Source organism: Mauremys reevesii, linkage group 2, assembly GCF_016161935.1.
Source record: "Mauremys reevesii isolate NIE-2019 linkage group 2, ASM1616193v1, whole genome shotgun sequence".
NCBI lineage: Eukaryota > Metazoa > Chordata > Testudines > Geoemydidae > Mauremys > Mauremys reevesii.
Genome location: NC_052624.1, coordinates 38,044,502 through 38,067,804, shown reverse-complemented (window position 1 = coordinate 38,067,804; position 23,303 = coordinate 38,044,502). Strand labels below are relative to the sequence as shown.

The window sequence follows — 23,303 nt, the reverse complement described above, 5'->3', positions numbered from 1 at the left end:
TGGTGGAGTGTGCTTTCGGACGTCTGAAGGGGAGATGGAGGAGCTTACTGACTCGCTCGGATCTCCGTGAAACCAATATCCCCATTGCTATTGCAGCTTGCTGTGTGCTCCACAATCTCTGTGAGAGCAAGGGGGAGACCTTTATGGCGGGATGGGAGGTTGAGGCAAATCGCCTGGCTGCTGATTATGCTCAGCCAGACACCCATGCAATTAGAAGAGCCCAGCGGGAAGCGGTGTGCATCCGGGAGGCTTTGAAAGCTAGGTTCCTCAGCGAGCAGGGTAACCTGTGACAGTTCTGTTTCTTTACAGAGAAGCTGAACCTGCCCCTGTTTCACTTACTGTTGACTTTTTTCTATGCTTACATACCCCGTTCACCACGTTTCCCCCCTTCCAACACCCGTGTAAAAATAAAGGTAATGGAGCATTTGTAATTAACAACCTTGTCTTTACTAATGACTTCACGTTAAAGGGTTGAAACAGGGACGCAGACTGTGGTGGGTACGGTGTGCAGTGATGTAGAGACAGCTTCTAGACTCCAGGAATGATAGGCTACTGCTCCTACAGCAATCTCTGGGGGGAGGACGGTTACAGGTGGGTGTGCAGGAAGGGGTGAGGGGTGCAGGGTTTGGGACGGAGTTTGGGTGCAGGCTCTGGGCTGGGGGTGGGGGCGTAGTAAGGGGTGAGGGGTGTGTGGGAAGGGGGAGGAGGTGTAGGGGGATGAGGGCTCTGGCTGGGGCTGAGGGTTTGGGGCATTGTAGAGGCTCAGGGCTGTGGTGGAAGGGCAGCGTAAGGGCAGCCTGCCTTGCCATTTGTGGATGGCAGGTGCTAGGATCTTGGGGCAGCAGACAGAGACCCACCTCCAAATACACCTTGAGCAGGGCACCTGCCGCCTATGAACAGAACATTAAAAACACCTCACAGACTGACCAGGCTGCCTAGTGACTGCACTCTGTGTGTGACCTGCTGTTGATCATGCCCCCATGTCTGTACCCTGGTAATGGTGAATGTCCTACGCAATTACTAGCCCCCCCCCTTCACACAAAGTCTTCTGCAAAGAAACATGGTGGAAACAGTAATTAACAGCAATCTACTTTTAATACTCAACAACACAATTGGGGGATGAAACTGGGATTTGGGCTTGGGTGAGCCAGAAAGGTAGGGACTTTTCAAAATTTATGGACTGAGAGCTTTTGGGTAATTGAGGTCTCTGCTGGGGTGCAGTGACAGTTTTCACGGCCCCTCGCGCCCCTCCTTCTGGTTATTTTGGGTGAGGTGGGTATTGGACTTTGTTGCGGGGGAGGGCGGTTGCAGATACAGTGCAGGGGGGCTCTGTCCTCCTGCCTGCGGTCCTGCAGAACATCGACAAGGCGCCTGAGCGTGTCTGTTTGCTCCCTCATTAGTCCAAGCAGCGTTTGAGTTGCCTGCTGGTCCTCCTGACGCCATCTGTCCTCCCGTTCGCTGTGTGAGCGCTGCTGCTGAGTGAGGTTCTCCCTCCACTGGCTCTGCTGGTCCGCCTCGGCTCGGGAGCAGCCCTTAAGTTCAGCAAACATCTCGTCCCGTGTCCTTTTCTTGCGCCGCCTAATCTGCGCCAGCCTCTGTGAGGGGCATGCTGGAGCAGGTCGGGATACAGTTGCAGCTGTGTGATGGGAAAAAGGGAGTGAATTCCTTACAAAGATACATGTTTACGAACAAGGAACATAGTCTAATCAGTGTCTGTTAACAAGACCATGCACAGCACCTATCTCATGCGAACTCACTCAGGGAAAGTTTGATTTTTCTGAATTCGCTTTCATTGCCTGGGATATCGCACTGCAGATCAGAGAAGCAGGGCAGGACACCAGAATCCGTGGAGCAGCCCGGCATGGTAAGCCAAAGACTTTTGGCTGCTTAAAAGTGAATGTATAGCTCTGTCCTCTTGCTGCAGGCAATCCTGAAAGCATAAACTCTGCCCCTGTTCCACCCCCTCGCGGCTCTTCCCTGGGAAAGATCCCTGTATGCTGCCACTCTGCAGCCTCCACCACGTGGCTGTAAAGTGACGCTTCTTGTTGTGCAAAGGAACAGTGAAGCACTACCAGTACTAATAGTACACAAATTACTCTACTTAAATGCAGGAGTCTGCGCACGAGATCACCCTGAGGAGGGTCAGTGAGGCAGACAGAGAGCGCATGCTGCATGAAAGCCAGCACAAACCAGGGGCCTTTGCTGCCATGCTCGTGAAGGCAATGGTCCTGGAGTACCAGATGAGAGCCTGGCGCGGAAAAGTGTGCTACCACGGAGCACCCAATAAGCCAGCTCTCCCCAGGAACCTCCTGCGGAGGCTTTTCGATTACCTCCAGGACAGCTTCCCGGAGATCTCCGAAGAAGATGCCTGGTCCGTCCCCCTATATATAGACCTTCTTTTCGCCTAGCTTATATTCCTGTTTTGTTAAAAAAAATGTTAACATGTTTTAATCACTTACCGACTGATCCTTCTCCTGATTCAGGGTCCGTGGTAACGGCTGGGAAGGGTTGGTAGGGGATCTCAGTGAGGGTGATGAAGAGATCCTGGCTGTCGGGGAAATCAGCGTTGTAAGCGCTGTCGCCTGCCTCGTCCTCCTCAAACCCTTCCTCATCTTCCCCGTCCGCGAACAACGCCGAGGAACTGCCCGTCGACACTATCCCATTGTCAGAGTCCACGGACACTGGTGGGGTGGTTGTGGCAGACCCACCGAGAATGGCATGCAGTGCCTCGTAGAAGCGGCATGTCTGGGGCTGGGCTCCGGAGCGTCCGTTTGCCGCTTTGATTTTTTGGTAGCCTTGTCTCAGGTCCTTGACTTTCACGCGGCACTGCATTGCATCCCGGCTGTATCCTCTGAGTGCCATGGCTTTGGAGACCTTCTCGTAGGTCTTTGCATTCCGTTTGTTGGAGCACAGCTCCGAAAGCACAGACTCATCGCCCCACACAGCGATCAGATCGAGGACTTCCCGGTCAGTCCATGCTGGGGCCCTCTTTCTATTCTGAGATTGCCTGGACTCCTCTGCTGGAGAGCTCTGCATCGTTGCCAGTGCTGCTGAGCTCGCCCCGATGTCCAACCAGGAAATGAGATTCAAACTGGCCAGACAGGAAAAGGAATTCAAATTTTCCCAGGGCATTTCCTGTGTGGCTGGTCAGAGCATCCGAGCTCGGACTGCTGTCCAGAGCGTCAACAGAGTGGTGCAGTGTGGGATAGCTCCCAGAGCTACTAAGGTCGATTTCCGTCCACACCTAGCCTAATTCGACATAGCCATGTTGAATTTAGCGCTACTCCCCTCGTCGGGGAGGAGTACAGAATTCGAACTAAAGAGCCCTCTATGTCGAATTAAATGGCTTTCTAGTGTGGACGGGTGCACGGTTAATTCGAATTAACGCTGCTAAATTTGAATTAAAGTCCTAGTGTAGACCAGGCCCTAGACTTGAAATATACTTTATCATTTTAAAGAGGAAAATCTATCTCCTGCCAAGGTGCATAGCCCTCTTGATTCATTTATGTAGTAAGTCCTGTCCATCCAGTAGCTCTAAAGAAAATAGCCTTGTGAGATGTAATATTAAGCATACACAGAGGCAGGGCATGTGTGAGGTTAATAAACCTGTTACTGATTAAATGTGCAGTGTGCCCCAGTATAGGAATTCAATAAACTAGTCTATACTAGCAGTCCTTCATAGGAAAATCTGAAAAGCTAAAAGGCAAAGTGAAATGTTATACTTAGGGCTCTCTTTGGGATACATTTCTAAAGCATTAAATATGAGGATCGTAGTCATGTAGTCTGTTAAAAATCAGCATTTTGAAAACTTGATCCTCTGTGATGAAATGACATCTAATGCCTTAACTCTGATCTCTAGTGGCAAATCTAGTGATGCCACACAAGATGCTGATTCTATATTTCATATTTAAAACTTTAGGGTACAATTTTAAAACATGTATGCTTAAAATTAGTCATCTAAGGCCAATATTTTCAACAGCAGGAGCCTAAAATTAGAAAGACTGCTTTATATTTATATTTATGTTTATATTAATAGGGACTGTGCCTATTCCCGAGCAGAGAGACTGGCTGGGAAATGCCCACTCTACAAAACATTTCTTTTGTATTTGCTTTCCATGAATATTCTAACAAATGAATTTATGGGGAGGAGAGTGAATTTTAAGAACATTTTATGGAATCTTTATGACAACGTTTCATGTTTGTAATCATGAATATTCATGCCAGAAAATGTATCTTAAAAGTTATGCTCATCCAAATAGAAATCAGCAATGCCTGTATGTCACTCACAGTCCAGTAATTTTTTTTGCAGAATTTATCTGACAAAAACATTCAAATAAATTCATTTGAGAAAACCATGCTCACTTTGCAGACAATTTACAAAGAGAAAAGTGGTGACATTCATCCAATAAATTTTTTGACATGAATTGTTCTGCCAGCAGTGGTCCTAACATAGCAGTGTGTTTGGGCAGCTATTTTATTTCTTCTTAAAGTGATATTTGCTGAGAAAGATAAAGGCTATATGGAGAATTTCCATTATCATTAATTGTTAATCTAGCTATACAACCAGTTAGGTGCTATTGTTGAACCTGTATTGTTGATGTAGCATTATGTATGTGTATCTATATATGTGTATGTATTTTATACGTCATATCCATGAATGACAAATGCAAATCCCTGCAGATATAATGGAGCTACAGGTGTGCTATAGCCACTGAGGGAACCAGGATAACTGAAAGGGATCGGAATGTCCTTGAGGAGGAATTACTTAGGCTCCATACCTCCCTAATGTAATTCCCTGATGCCTGGTAGTGGCAGACTGCGTTACATTGCCCTTAAAGTGATGGGGTTAGGCCTCAGAGTATGTGTCTACCCTTGAAAGTAGCTAACATTTCCATAGTCATGAAGTTCTGCTCTGCTGCATGTGCTTTAGGACCAAGGAATTGGCTGGTTACTGTAAATGAAAAGAAATAGAATAAGTCACATCATCAGCTACATAGTTCTGGTTTTGCCTTTGTCATTCTCCCTCGGCTGTTTCTCCTTGAAGTGCATTAGTTACTTTGGAAACAATTCTGTATCGATATGGGTAGAGCTTAGTGACCTACCCGTGTTGTTACCTCTCGTTGTTGTTACCAGTCCGGCAGACAGCTCCCCTGGGAAAAAAGAGACAGTGCCACTGAAGCTGCTGACTCCCACTTATGCACAGGAGGGCTGAGATCCAGGGCCACCCAGAGGATTCAGGAGGCCTGGGGCAAAGCAATTTCGGGGGCCCCTTCCATAAAAAAAAAGTTGCAAAACTATAGAATATTATATTCTCATGGGGGCCCCTGCGGGGCCTGGGGCAAATTGCCCCATTTGTCCTGTCCCGCCCCCGAGCGGCCCTGCTGAGATCCATAGAGGGAGTAGAGTCTCGCCCATTGATGAATTTTTGTTTGTAACTTTATGCGGGTGAAAATTAATCCTGAAATGGGAAAAGTCCTTTTAAAATTAAAATTTAAAATAATCTATTTAGCATTCAAAAATGAGCTTTCATGCTTATTGCTGTCCATGAAGAATACATTGCGTACAGTATTGATTTATGCGCTAAGACCATGAAATATACACTTGCAAATGATGTGATAGACTTGCATGTTCATAGTTTCCTAAAACATATTGGCAAAAAACAGGCATATAAGCCATTGTGCTAAAGATCTATGGCTGAGGAGTTTGCAGGATTCATCAAACGTGTGTTGAGCTACAGGCATATTGACCCACCTTGAAGCATCCTCGTGACACTGTATAGTTAATATTTATTGCCAACCCCTAGTATTCTTCAGCATTCAGATACACAGTGAAACTTTACATTGTACAGAAAAATTAATGTTGTTTATATTGTTGCATTGTTAATGGAGAAAACTGAGTACCTTAAATAATCACTTTTTCAATACCAGCAATTCCATTAACTTTTCAACCTTGATAGCCATTGGGTTATAGGATAAATGAAGGACATTGTGGTGTTGTGGTTAAAGAAGCAAACTTGGAGTAGGAATACTGGGTTCTGTTCTTGATAATTGACACTGACACACTCTATGACTTTAGGCAAGTCACTTAATCTGTCTTAACTCAAATGTATCTATATAATTGATATGATTAATTATAACACTGTAATAAACATGTTACAAGAGGGTTTGGTGCTCAAGTAATGATTATTAGACTTTTGGTGCTTTGAGGTCTTTGGCTGAAATATGATATATAAGGACAAAGTATTGTTTTTATTTAATATAACTTCAGTAAATGCTTACACTAATGTTAATGAATATTTTTCTTGTGTTTTTCTTCCCCTCTCTGGGACTCACAGGCACAGCACTTGTTGTCCAATGGGATCATGTACATCTGCAGGATAATTACAACCTAGGCAGTTTTACTTTTCAGGCTACCCTTCTCAATGATGGGCGTATCGTTTTTGGATATAAAGAAGTAAGTTGGGTCTGAAAACTATCATTGGAATAATTGTATCACTTTACAATCCCACAGTTTCTGTCTGTCAGGACCTACTCTGTATAATTTTTAGTTTGGTTACTTGAAAGTTCAAATGTGTCAAAATCACTTTTATATTTTGCTACACATAAGATCTCTGTTCTGCTGAAACTTGAATTCTTTTGTAAAGCTGAAGGTCATATGATTACCTTGAAAACCTTGGCTTGAATATCATAGTTGGTGAATTTCATTTGACTGTAAGATGATGTTTTCTGGATGTTTTCAGTGCTGATTGTTTAGTAAAGTCCTAGCGAGGGTTGGGAGATGGAATCTAATTTGATGGATTAGTTTAGCTAGATTTGGCCCTTTTGTAAATATTGTATACATAGTAGTTGCCATTAATAAGTGACCATTTACCAATAGCTACCATACCTTGACATCTGAGACACTGAGGTATTTTCCTGTATATAAATAAATAACTGTCGTATTTCACTGTTAGCTCTGTGTGGAGTTTTCAGGTTATATGCAGATTGGAGACAGATTGATTGTCCCACTTGGTAGCAGAACAATGTTGGGTGGTGGCAAACAAAGAGTCTTTTCTGCTTCAGTTTTGCTCACTCAGGCTCAGAGTGGAAATGCTTCAGAAGCTTAGAGTTGTGACCTACACTTTGGTCTCAATTCTTTCCTTGCTGATGAAATGAGTTGCGGGGATGGTTTTCTAGTCAATTTCATTCAAAGTTGTTTGTCCACCTTGTTACTCATGTTCACAGTGACCAAGATATTTTTTAATCTCATTTTGGCAAAGAGGTTTTGACTTTTCCTTTTGGATGTGGACCTGCCTATGGTTATTCATTTTGTAGAAGGGAAGGATGTGGCTAGGGTGTGGCCTGGGATTCAGAAGATAAATTTCCTACCCTGCGACAGACATCCTGTATCAGTACAGGCAGGTCACTTAATCTCTCTCTGTCTCAGTTCTCTATCTGTAACATGGGGATAATAGTACTTCCCTAGACTGCATTAAAGTCTTAGATGCCACAGTAATGGGGCCATATAAGCACCTGCTATAGATAAATGCCCCTTGTCACCTCCAGACTGGATTATTACAATGGAAAATTAATGGGGCTAATTCTTAAGACCACTTGGAAACCTCACGTAGTGTCGAATGTGTAGGAGTGCCTTCTTAGCTGTGTCTCTCACAGAGGACAATGCTGTTTGTGATCCACTGTAACTTTGAATTCATTTCTGGATGTTACACAAGATGTTAGTTTTGATTTATAAAAATGTAACTTGTTTGACTTTGGAACAGATTTGCCCTCTTGGTGCAATAGCACACCACTCTGATCTTCAGGGTATGTGGCAAGACTTACATTTTCCCCCTGGCTCTCAAAGAGGAGGAAGGGTTAAGCTCAATAGGAAGGTTAAAATCCTGTGTCTTGAATGCCGTGTCATCAATTACACCTGTGTAGAATGGGTGTCAGAGACTGTCATTTTGATTTGGTAACATTTTACAGTCATTTTGCACTCATTTTGTATAGGTGTAAATATTAATAAAAAGGGCCAGGCACTCCGATACCACCACATTTGCTCCAAAGAGAAACTTCAGAATCAGAACACACATCTAAACACACTTAAAAACTGCCTTCTCTAAAGAAGGGAACTCCACCAGAGAAGTAAATCACATCATGGAAAAGGCCACCCAAATACCCTAGGAGAACCTGCTTCAATACAGAAGAAAAACTCACGGACCTCAGACCCCTAGTTGCCACCTTCCACCCCAGACTGGAACCCAGGAGGTCATCTGGTCCCTGCTTAAAGCAGGACCAATACCAACTAAATCATCCCAGCCAGGGCTTTGTCAAACCAGGCCTTATAAACCTCTAAGGATGGAGATTCCACCACCTCCTTAGGCAACCCATTCCAGTGCTTCACCACCCTCCTAGTGAAATACTGTTTCCTAATATTCAACCTAGACCTCCCTCACCGCAACTTGAGACCATTGCTTCTTGTTCTGTCATCTGCCACCACTGAGAACAACCTAGCTCCATCCTCTTTGAAACCCCCCTTCAGGTAGTTGAAGGCTGCCATCAAATCCCCCTCACTCTTCTCTTCCGCAGACTAAATAGCCTCAGTTCCCTCAGCCTCTCCTCGTAAGTCCTGTGGGGCTCCTCAAACAATTGCAATCTATATTTGATGGGGACCACATCCTGAAAGAAATAATTGCTGAACTCCCTCTTCTGGTGATCAAATAACTCCCCAGTCTTTCCCAGCTCATCATCAGAAGCAAGGTCCACACAGACAAAGACTTATGAACTCAAAGCAGCACCAGACCCTATCAGTATCCACTGCTATGATGATCAATACCCCCGCAACACATCTTTCAAGATTCACAGGTCCTACAGATGCTTTTCACAACATGCGGTATACCTCATCCAGTGCACTAAATACTCCAACAGCATCTATGTGGGTGAAACCAGACAATTACTGTGCTCTTGAATGTACTCACACAGAAAAAATGATAAAAGAGAAAAACATCACATTACCTGTGGGCAGATCTTTCAATACTTTTTCCTCAAAGGAAATCTGCTTAGCATCTTCTAAAGGTGAGCCTGGGAGCTTAAATTTATAACTCCGCTAGACACCAGAAACCATGGACTGAACAGGGACACTGATTTTATGTCTCATTATAGCAATTCGTAACATACCACACTGCCTGCTACTCCTAATTGCCCACTTCAAAACACTTTGTACATAACAATCTAACTCCCAGTTGCCCATTTAATTTCAAGTGACTACCTCCAACATGCATTACCTCTTCTGCTGGACAATCTGTCCTATCTTGTATTTAGCTCAGACACGCTGCTTCCTTTCCCAGGCCTGAGGAAGAGCTCTGTGTATCCTGAAAGCTTGTACCTTCCACCAGCAGAAAGCTGGTCCAATAAAAGATATTACTTCACCTACCTTGTCTCTCTCATAACCTGGAAGCAACATGGCTACAAGAACATGCAAAGTACAAAAGTTAGACATGTGGCAAAAAAGTTGGCCAATAATACTGAGAGACTGAGAGTCAACTGTTATCTATAAGGATTCAAGATTAAAAATAACTCTGACTACATGCTTCAGGGTACTGGGAGTGGAGTGGAAACTAAAGCACCTTATCTGAAGCTTTCACATCTCGTTCCTATTTATTCAAACCATCTGAGATTTTCCTTTTTCATATTCTTCTTTCTATCATCCTGGCCCACTACAGGCCTTCTGACCCCATAAATACTGTGATGTTGTATTGAAGCAAGGCCTCAGGTCTAGCTTAACAGGGTTCTAGAGAGCTGTGCTGTTAAAATCTTGCACATTCCCTGGTCAGGTATACTCCAGAGGTATTGCACTGCTTACCTTCAAAGCCCAAGGAAACTCTGAACTCACATGTTGAAAACAGCAGCTAGCCCAGCAGAGATTGTTAGCGCTACTGAGACTCCAAAATGTGTTCCAGGAAAATCAGTAGGTAATTTGGATTTGGGAAGAGGGAGCTATGTACCTGAAAAATTTCAAAACTGAATATTTAAGTTCTCTGTGAAATATGGGCTTGGGTTTAGCCTCATTCTTTTTTTCTCTGAACTTGTTTATCCATCCCTAAATAAGTATTTTTATCATCCCCTTTTCTAGTGTAGTTTTTTGATATTCCTTTTCCATTATAATATCAGAATTGATTTACAAGAATGTAAATATACTTTGTATAAGCCAAAGGCTTCTGTGTATTATAAATTCCTTTGAAGAAAGAAACTAGAAAGATTTTCAAGTAAGCTGAATGTTTATTTTTTAACATTTTAGTTTGTTTATGGTGTACACCAGGGTTTCTCAAACAGGAAAGCCCCTGGCGTGCCGGGCCAGTGTGTTTACCTGCCCCGTCTGCAGGTCCGGCCGATTGCTGCTCCCACTGACCATGGATCGCTGCTCCGGGCCAATGGGAGCTGCTGGAAGCGGTGGCCAGTAAGTCCCTTAGCCCACGCCGCTTCCAGCAGCTCCCATTGTCCTGGAGCAGCGAACCGTTGCCAGTGGGAGCCGCAATCGGCCAGATCTGTGGATGGGGCAGGTAAACACACGGCCCAGCCCACCGGGGGCTTTCCCTACACAAGCAGCGACCCCTGTTTGAGAAACCCTGGTGTACACATTTTCTCTTTGAATGCTGCTTTGCTAATACTTAATGTTATTCAGCATGCAGAACCTCACGGAAAGTGTATTATATTGTCTAACTAATGCAGTTTACATTAATGAATATTTTACAGGTAGTTCGTAATGCTTAGGACACACTGAAGTGAGAATTCAGTTTTGTCAGTAGAGAATATTAATAAACAATCTTCAGGGGAATGTGCTTATGTATGTTTTAATCGTGACTGCCCTTTGCTTCTATAGTAAATCTCAGAGAAGGTCAGTTTTTAAGAGCTTTACAGTTTATTAAAGAAAATAGCTTTCTAATCCAGTCTTCTGTTGGAAGTACTTAAAGCTAGTGTTCCTTAGGCCAGGTCTGCACTACAGAGTTGGGTAGACATAAGGCAGTTTACATCGACCTAACTTTAAGTGTCTGCGCTACGGCATTGCTCCCCTGATTTAAGTCCCCCACTACACTGACATAACTTCACTTCCACAAGAGGTGTGGCGCTTAGGTGGATGTAGTTAGCCCAAGGCAGTGTCTGTATCGGGGCGGCTCCAGGCCCCAGCACGCCAAGCGCGTGCTTGGGGCGGCATGCCGCGGGGGGCGCTCTGCTGGTCGCCAGGAGGGTGGCAGGCGGCTCCGGTGGACCTCCCGCAGGTGTGCCTGCGGCGGGTCCGCTGGTACCTCGGCTCCGGTGGACCTCCCGCAGGCGTGCCTGCGGAGGGTCTGCTGGTCCCGCGGCTCTGGTGGACCTCTCGCAGGCGTGCCTGCAGGAGGTCCACCAAAGCCGCGGGACCAGCGGACCACGGGACCAGTGGACCCTCCACAGGCACACCTGCGGGAGGTCCACCGGAGCCGCCTGCCACCCTCCCGGTGACCGGCAGAGCGCCCCCCGCAGCATGCCACCCTGCTTGGGCCGGCAAAATGTCTAGAGCCGCCCCTGGTCTGTATACTGCGTTACTTACATTGCCTGTCAGCTCCGCATCCTGTCTGGCACTGAGAGGCCAGACTCTCAGCTCAGTACAGATCTCCCAGCTGGAGCCCATGAAGGAGAAGGGAGCTGTTTGAAAAATAACCCAGTCTGAAGGAGACTGGGCAAGGCAGTGTATGTTTGGAAGGTGGGAAGAAACCCTGCCCTGTGACAGAGTCTAATTGATGGATTGCTTTTAAACAGAGGGCTTTGAATGAGGTTTTAGGATTAGGAAGGGCATTCTCACAAGGAAATGAAGTTAAATACACTAAGTCAGTTAGGCCAATTCTTCAAAGTGAAATATAGCCTATGTCAAATGATTAATATTACAAAACAATGGTCCAGTTGAAGTAGACTGGTAATTCATATCACATAATTAGCCCAACGAAAACATCCCCTTCATTAAATATACAGTGTTTTACCTCTGCCACCAGCTTCCGCTCCCCAGTACCCTCCTCCTGGGGAATTATTTCCCTCACTCTTCAAGGCTCTCCACCTCCACAGCTACCATCTTTCCCAAGTTCCCTCTTCAAAGGGTGGAATCACCTGATGTGTCCCATTTTCGCACACCTGAAACACTCAGGCCCCTTCCTACCCCTCCTGGTCCAAACCTCCCATCACTACCTGGGGCAGGGGCATGTGCAGGAATTTAAATCTGACCCTTTTTGGAGGGGCATGTTTGTAGCCCCCTCCAAGAGCTGGCTCCCCCACACACCCTGGATAGAGCTCGCTCTTCCGTCCCCCACCCCCCTCCCGCCCCAGCCCCAGTCCTGGCCCTGGTAGGAACTGGCTCTCTCCCCACCCCGGCCACGGGAGGAGATCGTTCTTCTCCTCCTCCCCTCCACTGCCTGAACCCCGGCCTGTGGAGGAGCTCGCTCTTCCCTACCCCCTGCCCCAGCCCCGGTAAGAGCTGGCTCTCCCCCCACTCATGCCCCAGGAGGAGATCGCTCTTCTCCTCCCCACCCTCGGCCCCCGAAGCAGCTCATTCTTCCTTGGCCCTGGAGCCGGAGAAGTTCTGTGCCCCCAATAATTATAGGGGAGGCCGTGTTGCTGCTTCCCCCTCCCCCTTTTACACACCTCTGACTGGGGCACCCACATCTTCAGCGTCAGTCTACATTCCTACAGTCTACATTCTTAGTGGGGCAGTATCTTATAATGTCCTTACCCACCCCCCCACAACAAAACATACACCTCCTGAGAACCCTATCGTCCTTGCCCCTTCTTGAACTGCAGTAACCTGCACTGGGTTCCACGCTGGGTCTCCCCCATTTCTATGGTGCTACCCTGTGACGGACTCAATATGAAAGCATTATTGGAAAACATGTAATTAGATTTCTGATCCAGTTTATTGGTTCTGAGCTTTAGGATCTTAGATTGTTGGCCCTTGCTATGTGTTAAAGATTGGTTCCATGCTTAACATCTCATTAGAATAAGCATACGAAAGCCGAAATCTGCAGGGAATTTGACAAAATCTGCCAAAATATTTCTGCTCCAAATCTTTGTGCAGACGGCTCTATTCCTGTTTTCCAGATTACATGGCTCCAATCTCCGATTTTAATACCTGATATCACCATTAGACACAAAATGAGACATTCACAATTTTTATTTTATGGGAACACTTGATATCATTTACATCTCAGGCTACCAGTTTTGTGGGCACAGTTAGATAGTTACACACACACACAAACTTGAACTGCACCTGTAGTTTTTTGTGACCAAGAAACTCTGGTTACTTAGCTCATCTAGTCTGACCCCTTTGTATCTTGCAGATCTTATTCACTGCATCTTCCCCCAGCAATGTCTTATTTAACCTCGTCTTGAATAGCTAAATGGATGATGCCTTTTAGAGTCTCTTTTCCTCCAGTTTAAGAATATTTCTTTCATATGCAGCATAAGATTTTCCTTCTTTGTCCCACAGTCTTCTGAGACTGTGATTAATTCCCTTCTTTCATTTATACTCTCACTTTGAAGGAGTTTTCTAGACTCTGATTATATCTTCTTTGAGTGTTATATTTTGGAGACTATGAAAATATGGTTCTTTCAGACTCTTTTCATATATATTGTCCTCCAGTGCTTGTACTAACCTGAATATATTCTTACGTTTTTCTGTATCTTTCCCAAACTGTGGAGACAAGGACTACATAAAATATTACAGGAACAGTTGCACCAAAAAGTAAATGGAATGCCAGCATATAAAGATTCCTACGAAGGATACATATGTCATCTGGATGAGTTTGCTGTGCTGATCAATATTTAATAGTAGATATTAAGTTCAGATAATTAAGCCATCAAGTTAACCCTCCCATTAAAATGAACATGGAAGCTAATACTTTTCTAGGGCAGTATCGTTCCCAACTATTTGGCTGCAGACCCAGACGGTATTGTAGCAATTGTCGTTGTCCAGTCTAGCTGAACACAAAAGGAAGGAAAGAAGTGTTTTGTTTTGTTTTTAAAAAGAGGTGATTATGTAAATGTTGTGGAATAGGCTGTAAATCAAAGTAGGGTAAAATTAAAATCAACAGTTTTAGTCTGTATTAAAACATTGTTTAGGCACGCTGCATCCTTCTTATAATATGTTTAAACTTCTATTTTATATCTGTTAAACACACACTATACACTCATTCTGGCAGTACTGTTATTTTTAGCCTTGAATTTCTTGATGTAAAAATTAATATTTAATGCACATCAATCTATTTTCTCTTCCAGATTCCTGTTTCAGTGACACAGATAAGTTCAGCCAATCACCCAGTGAAAGTGGGACTGTCGGATGCATTTGTGGTGGTGCATAGGATCCAGCAAATTCCCAGTATGTAATAAAAGTTCTGTATGATGTGAACTAGTGTGGAGGTGGGAAAACAAATTTTGCATGGAGGTGGATTTAACTGAACAACAAATCAGTTAGCTAATTTCAGTTTGTTAATTCAAATGCAATTTGATGTGATTTATAGATCCCACTGTGGCTTTCTGTTTTGTTATTTTTCTTGAACTGATGACTTAAGTACAATAAAATAATTAAAGAGTCAGACAAAGTAAAATAAATCAACCAACACAATTCTGTATTCCATATAGGCTATTCCACCTTAGTTGCTGCAATATGTTTCTTTATTAGTAAATGGGAATAAATACTATTTGCATAGAATGCCTTTCTACCTAGGTGAAAGATAAAATCATCCTTTCAAAGTTGGATAGTTTTTTTTTCCTGAAAACACATTCTACACTGTGAATGTCAGACCACCTTCCTTCCTTTCAGTGAGGGGAAGGGAGAGAAGACACAGAACTTAACTAGTGTTTTGTGTTTGCATAATCTTTTCAGTTACACTGCTTTTTGCCTTTTTATTTTCTCTGCGGTTAAAGGTGTTATAAAAGCTTTATATCATCTTGCTTAAAATTAAGACTAGTCATCACTCCTTATTTTATCATTTGGTGTTCGTATACCTTGATCATAGCTTGACGTCAGTTGCACCATTAAGGATTCCAATGCACACTTCATTTTCTAGGTGTGCTGTCTTTACAGACATACTTCGGGCCAGATTGCCCATTACACCTTAGGGAAGGCCCCTGGCAGCAGGATATACTTGGGAAAAAGGTGCAATGAAACAAGCTGCCCAAGACTGTCCCTAGCGCTTTAGGACCGTATAAGCAGTCCCCAAAGTGGACAATGCTGGCAGGGGTGTGACATAGCCAAACCTGATGTGAGCTGACCTGATTCAGCACATCCCCAAAGCAGCCAGGCTGGGCTACCATGAAATTTAAAGCTGCATTCAACCCTTACAAATGCCTTTTCTATCCCTGCACCAGCAGGAGTAAGTCTGGCCCGACACATGTCATTTAATGGCAAATGGTAACATAACCAAATGGAAAACATAACCTCTGCTTGTGTGGACTCGTTCATTCCAAGAGTTCAATGCTTTGCAAGATGGGTAAGGATTTTTATCCTGACATTATATTCTAAGGTGCCAAAGTGGATAAGGGCCGCCCAAATGGAGTGGATAAAAGTTGTAGGTGTTCATTGCACTAAGGATTTGATCCAATGCTTTGAAGTCAGTGGAAATTTTCTAATTTATTTTAATGGGCATTGGATTACAGCCTAAGGAATTGCCCAAGATCACACAGCAAGTCTGTAGAAGAGCTGCAAATGGAAACCAAGTCTCTTGCATCTAATCCCCTGTACTAGACACGACTGAAAGGACTTTTCCTTATATTTACAAATTTAGAACATATGGCATGCATGTTATGCCTCAGACATCAGGTATCTCACACGTACCCAATTTTACTTTTCCCTAACATTATTATGTTTGAATTTATAGTCATCTAATGAATTTCACGGTTACAATATTTGTAATTCCTAATTTTGAGGATATATTAACTTTTCAGCTACATATGTGGTTTGGGGGAGTGGGGGGGATTGTTTGTTTGTTGTTTTTTCCCCCCTGAAGTGACACTAATTTACCAACGCACATATTATAGAGTGTCATTTTAAGCTTATTCTGTTTATTTTGTCATCTCTGGTAAATGGCAGATAAGCAAACTGCAAATTGGTGATAGGCTCTAAGCAGTGGAATTGCAGCGACTATTTTGATTGTTTCCTTTCTACACCACCTACTGTACTCTTTAGGTTGTGCTACTTTGACTTCTTCACTTACAGGAGAGTACTGTTTTGTGAAGGGGGGGGAATTCTTGGTAACTCTGTTGCTTACTAGCTTGCAGTTCTTGAGGGAAGTTTTATTATTCAAGGGAATGGCCAATTTGCAGTTGACTTTCTTGGAGTCAAATAGTACTTTCAACAGAACAAGTTTATATTAGTATGTGCCAGCAATATAATAGTACCCTGACAGAACTGTTAAATAGTGTTGGCCTGTAGAGAGCCAATGTCAGCTGCTCTTTAAGTATGCATGTTCTTGCATTCTTGTCTTTCAGAGGTGTTAAATCAACCATGGTTCCAGTCAATTACTGCAAAAGTGAAATAAAATATAGTTGTTTTAGTTTATTTGTTGGGACACAGAAAGAATATCAATTGCTGCTTACTTTGTCCCTGAATAAGGCACAGAGTTCCTATAGTTGTGTTATTAGTTTTTGTCTAATATTTTAGCTAGGACTTTGTATCAACTGGCTAAACAGGATGGGAAACTGTAAACTGGAATATGAATTTCACATAAGGACTCCTTTATAACCCTTTTAGAAAAGAGCTTACAGTTCATAATTTGTGTTGATTCATATGTTAAATGTTCAGCAACCTCCATGTCGTGCTCAAGAACTGGTTGACTTCATACTGTCAAGTTGGGGAAATGCCCTCAGTCTTCTTGTACTAATGCCTTTTCTCCTGATGCTTGAAAAGCTGTTGTTTCAACCTGCTCGCTAGGTGCCACTTCCATTTATGGCAATGGGACAAGGGCATGTTTCCTGTGGAATGATAATGAAAATTAAGTTCAATGCTACTTGAAGTGAACTTCCAGCGTAGATAGCTAGTATACACTCATGGCTGATCAGTCCCAATAGTGACTTGGAAACAGAACATCATCCAGAGATGGATTTGGAATCTATTTCAACACTTCAAACCTGCTTTGGTATACTATAGAAGGTAAATGAATTAGAATTTGGATAGATTGGGAGTGAGGTTCCTTGAACTGTCCACAATAAATGCTTATTCCAGAAAAATTAAGGCTTTGGCTTTGCACTGAATGTAACTGGCCAGAATCTGTTCTCAGGCATACCAGTATAAATCCAGTATAACTATAATGAAGTAAATAACATTCTCTAGATTTACAGCCGTGTACAGTAACCGAGTGCTTTCTCACTGTAAGGAGCAAGCATTTTCCTTTCACAGAGCAGCAGAGATGTAGCACATAATATGTGCAGTGTGTTTTTACATTGTTCAACCAGGTGAACTTCTCTTGACTGAGCAGAGCTCTCTTTAAATACACAACTAGGTGTTTGACCTTTTATATACCTATAATCCTTGTTAATCTTTGTCAAAAGGATTCACTTTCTCTATATATAGCATTTCTGGCATTTTCGTCTATAGTACAGGCTAATGGGTGTGAGAAATCTGAGGTGAACCTCACTTTACCAGGACCTTTATTGGACATATCATCAAAACTTTTCCAGATAGTCTAACATCAGTGGATGCAAACTCAAAATGCCAAAAGTGAAATTTCTTTGACTTATTTCCAAAATTCTTCACTTGGGTCAGTTCATCTTCTATTATACAAGAGAGTTTATTCTTTGGTGGCTTCTAAATGGTAGGAAGCAGCTGATTTACATTTGATCTTTTCAAATTGTGTCACCATTGTTCAGTACAAAATGTAACCATGATATGTTGGCTATTATTAGGCATAGACAGATAATAAGCTTTTGTATTTAAAACAAAAAACCAGCACAATTGGCAATTCAGCTGGGAAAATAGCAGACAAAGTGGCACAGTGATAAATTTTGTGACTCACTGTACTGATTTCTCTTCACTAGATGTCTTATAGAACCACATCTGGTTTATTTGGGGCTTTTTTTCATTGTTTTTTTTCTACCCACTCAAAAAAAATTAAAACCAAAAGTATTTTCAGAGTTTCAGTGGGATAATATTTAAAAAATGATTATGACTGAAGTGCATAACTCAGTATTCCAGCAGGGACTGGCAATAAAGCTGTTGTCCTCTATTTCCCTCAACATTTTTGAGCTAGTTAAAAGGCTTAATAAGTCTGTTTTTCAGAGGTGCTGAACATCCTTATTTCCCACTGACTTTAACTGGAATTATGGGAACTCAGCACCTCTGTAAATCAGGCTGTACAACTTCAGGATACCAGGCTGCTTTTTATGGAAGAAAATTTAGAGCTAACAGCTGGATCTTTCAAACATTGGCCAAAAGAGAAAATAAATTTTGTAAATATTCATGAAACACATTTATTACAGAGTCAGGCAAAACTGCTTAATGTTGATGAATAAACATGCTTCCCTGAAAAATCTGATTTGGAGGCATTTCATTTTTGTTATGTTTAGTTATTTCCTCTAAAAGGCATTTAACCAAGACTGAAAAAGGAATTGGGAACAAAACTGAAGGATTTTTGTTTTCTTCACAGAGAAGGCTTAGTGTTTAGAGAGTTTATCTCAATTGATAGCATTTAGGGAGGGATAGCTCAGTGGTTTGAGCATTGGCGTGCTAAACCCAGGGTTGTGAGTTCAGTCCTTGAGGGGGCCACTTAGGGATCTGGGGCAAAAATCAGCACTTGGTTCTGCTAGTGAAGGCAGGGGGCTGGGCTCAATGACCCTTCAGGGTCCCTTTCAGTTGTAGGAGATAGGTATATTTCCATTGTTGGAAGGATATATCATTAGCTAGTTACAGTTTTCCTGTTAAATGTGAGATAAAGCTATGTACAATCCATTCAAAGTCTCATTGTCTAAGGGAAACCTCAACAGAGGAAATGGGCATCAGAGCTATTTGGATTTAATTCACTCATTGGTTTCTTATCAAACAAAACATGAAAAGTGGTACATTTAGTGATGGGTCAAGCTTGGAATTCAGTTCTGATAAACACTCAAAGGTCTGGATATGCATGTGATTCTGGCAAGCGACCATTTTGTCTGATGTTAATATAAGTGTCTGTCCTTCCACCCCCAAAGGCTTTGCAGTAGCAACTCTTTGTTCTCTGTCTACGGCATGCATTTACCTGGGATATTTCCTAGGATTTGCCCCATTGCTATTGCAAAGCAGTTTGAGGGTTTTACAGGGAATGGGAAAGTGAGTGGGATGTGGAATTTTGGTAGACCTCTTTGCTTTGCTGGATTTTTATTTTATTTTATTGTTCTTGTTTGAATATGTTCCTAGCTAAATACTGTGCAGAGTTGCTAGTGCAGAACAACTGCTACATTTCAGATGTGCCTGAGTTTGTGTGAGGTGTATTTCCAGGACACTATAAGAGGGACGTGCCATTGGTCATAAGAGGGATGAGTCTGGGGGCGTCTCTGATCTGTCTATAGACAGGCTGAATGTTCTTTAAATTAACTTTTCTCTCTTGCAAGAAAGCACTCTATAAGTCTTAATATCTGTCTTCAGGTCAGCTATTGCTGTGATTGGCAATAGTTCTGATAGAATGGCTAATTCTGCAGCTGCTCTCAGCAGGTCGTCTTTCCTCATCATCCCTGCTATATCAACTACCAACTCCTTGCACCTCTGTTGCCACCTCTTCACTGTTCCTTATTCTTTTTTCTTCTCTGTCAGACCAGCCCTTTGTTTCTACTCCCAGGCCGGTCTCAGTCAGCTCTCTCTACTGCATTCCCTTTTCCTACTCTCAAGCTTTACTTTTACGCCTTGGTCTATCATCTCTGTCCTAAATCCCTTCTCTCTCTCTCTCTCTCTCTCTCTTTTCCAGGACACTCCTTTTTCAATACCTTTCTCCTTTTTTAAAAAATAATTGTTTTTAAATTGCTCATGTAGAAAATAATGAAGAAATATTGCCTTCAACCTGACACTGTGTTCAACTCTAAAACACCGAGCAAGTGTTCTGCTTGCTGAGCTCACACTGCACTGAGAATCATGGTCCCTAATGAACAAAATACAGTGTAAAATGATGTGAATGCTCAGTTTTCATACAACCTCACAGTGGGTTGCTACTCCATGCTGGTTTTTTATTGGAAACAATGGTTGGGATAACTCCTATAATGAAGACACATAAATGGCTGGACTTTGTCCCACTGATGATGTTTCACACTGGACTCTGTTAAGGCAGGTTCAACTATTTTGCTGTGACAACCCAAGGTTTAAAAACACTGGCATTCCTCTACAACACTGTGCATGCAAATCAAAATGGAAGTTTAGCTTTCAATTAACAACATTCCAGTTTTAGTGCAATTAGTGCCACTCAATATATAGTGGAACTCAAGCATGTATAATCAAGACACATCTCTGTATATTAAAACTGTGAAAGATTTTACTCTGGTTTGTAAACAGCAGTGACGGCCCTGAAAGAACATTAGGGTTAAACTTCTGAAGTCTCCAAGAAGGGTGTCTGCTGGTTGTCTCTTGATATTCATCAGGTTAAGATGAAGCAGCACCATTTAAAATGAAGGGCCTAATTCCCTGCTGCCTTGCATGTTATGTGGTTATTTACAGCTGTGCAATGTGGGTGTAAAAGTTTAACATTCTGATCTTGCAGCATTTTACACCCACGTTGCACAGATGGAGATGACTACACAGGCCAAATCTCAGTCCCAATATGCCTCCCTGATTGCATGTCAAGGCTGAACCATGCACCTGAGGATTCACAGGCTAATTTAGAGGTGTGGCCAGAGCACTGCTGCACAGTGGCAATCCTCTGATCACATAACAGCCCCTGGGGTGGCTGTTACCATGTGCCTGAAGTGAAAACAGCTCTAAAGTTGCTCTAACTTTTGTCAGGGGCTGACTTGGCTCCTAGCCCTCGCCAAGATTTGGCAATGCGGAATGCTCCTAGTGTAAAAAACATTTGTTTCCCCAGCCCCAGGTCCCGTGCTCAGCACAGCTCAGTTGGACCTACAAACTGGGTCAAGATGCAAGGAAGTAGAGAATACTGTCCTATTGAGTGTTTCCCCAACCAGCTAAACTACAGGTGGCAAACACTCAACTGTGTCTGTTGCTGGATGGCTTTTCTACATTACTCACAAAACAATTATTTGGAACTTAATTCATTGGCTCACTCATTGGCAGATTATCTCATCTGTGTGTCCTCAACTGCTACCCTTTCACACCATGATTTTATAACTTCTGTTGAACTGAGGTGCAAATTCCTCCAACTGCTGGTGACTTTGCAGTGTTTTGAGTAACTTTTAGAGAATGTTAAAAATGACTGTTGTACAAAGAGGGACCCACATCTTGGTTGGAAGTTTAGGGCTTGTCTACACTTCCTCACACTTCAGATTATGGGGGGTGAATAGCAGTGTACACCAAAGTGCTGCACTGTAACTGCCCTGTTAGATGCTGAGGGCATGAACTAAATCGCTCCTCATTTGTGTTAACATAGTTCTCTTCAAATAGGACTACATTCATGCTAACGAGGAACCTTTTCATTCGCACTTAATGTATTCGCATGAGGAAGTTATAGCGCAGCCCTTCGGTGCACTCTGCTATTCACACCCTGAATTCCAAGCTGTGGGGCACTGTAGACACAACATATGCATAACCGTGCATTATAGGGAAGCAGCACTTCCCTAGTGTCAAACAGTAGATTCTTGTTTGTAGATTCATTAGTTAATGTTAGTAATTTACAGACCTTTGAAGATGGAAAGTGCTTGAAGTGCTGAGGGTGAATATTACTTTGAAATTAATCTTCAGACCATTCTGACTCTTTTGCCTTGAGTAGGAGTTGGCTGCCAGTCATATGGGACTAGCAGCATGATCAACCCAAAATTCATACTTGCTCCTATGGCATGAAGATCTCAGAAGTAGTTTTAAAAGTCATATTGTACTGAGATTTGCCCCACCCTCTTTTGTAACTTTTATTTGAGTCATAAATTGCTGGTAGTGTGAGCTGAATATCCTTCATAGCTTGTTTATTTCGTACTGAGCTGTCATACTCATTTGTAAACAGGTCATTTTTGTTTTTGTTTTTTTCACCCCTTAGATTCACAAATACATAAGAACTCTGAGTAGATAAGCTATTTTTGTTAGTGGTTCTTGCTGATTCTAGGGCTGATGTTGAATCCCTGGGGATCTTTAAGTGACAAAGCCTTGTCATTTTTGAAGATAAAATTAGAAGATTTAACTGAAATAGATTTAATAGAAGAAACCTAATCAGGGTTTACATCTGTCAAACTTCTGCATTCAGAATAGTTCAGTACAAGTACTAACCCTTTTGATATGTTGTAGAAGCCTCTGCTGCTCTTGTGTTACTGCACCATCTGCAGAGCCTCCTGCATTCTGTAGCTAATGTAGTAAACTCTGGCACTTCTGATTCAAGTAATGTTTATATGTCATTATTTCATTTAAACCACTGTGATAATCCTGTAGAGAAAGATGTGCTATCAGACCAGTATCTTAGACATCTATAATTTACAGATACGTTGCTTAATCTCTTGCAAGGACTATTGCAATTGGCCTTGTGACCGCATGCTATCTTTTTAGAGGCTAGCAACAGTGCTGAGGTGTGCAGTTACCTCAAGAGGCTAGTTTTCTCTTCAGTTCTTTTATGCCAGAAATCTGCCTTTGTTTTTGTATTCAAAGATACTACATCTGGACTATTTGGACTACATTGTAAATGCAACAGTTGCCCACAGGTAGAAACTGTTACTGAAGAATTATGCATTATTGATCCTTTTCAAATTAAAAAAAAATCATGGGAGACAAAAAAAGACAAAGAAAAGTAAAACATTTTCATACACGTGCTCAGGGAAATACTATTAACAGAAATGTATTTCTAATACCCACCGAGGTTATCTAAGCTATCGTGACATGTAGTATTATATTTTTTGTCATGCCAAAAGCATGATAGATGCTTTACAAACAAGTATAAATACAAAGTCCCTGCCCCAAGAGATTGCAGTGTAAAGCCTCGTTTCAACAAGATGCTTAAGCCTGTGCTTAACTTAGTCTATGAGTAGTCCCCTTGACTTCAGTGGGACTACTCATGCTTACAGTTAAGCATGCACCTAACTACCTGGGTGAAGTGAGGCCTTAGACTGCAAACTCTGGTGGGGGAGACTTTGTATTTATACTTGTTTGTTAAATACCCAAATAGACAGCCTGTGAAAAGCAACAACAGCACCCAAGTGAAT

General features: G+C 42.6%; 1 protein-coding gene across 5 annotated transcripts in view; it reads left to right on the top strand.

Moving 5' to 3' along the window:
* PLXDC2 (plexin domain containing 2) overlaps positions 1-23,303 on the top strand; it is a 403,152-nt gene that overhangs the window by 293,223 nt on the left and 86,626 nt on the right. For all 5 annotated transcript variants that reach the window (XM_039526378.1, XM_039526380.1, XM_039526382.1 and 2 more), the window contains exons 6-7: positions 6,335-6,453; positions 14,274-14,373. In XM_039526378.1, coding sequence (XP_039382312.1) covers positions 6,335-6,453; positions 14,274-14,373 — 219 coding nt within the window. The remainder of the gene's footprint in view (positions 1-6,334; positions 6,454-14,273; positions 14,374-23,303) is intronic.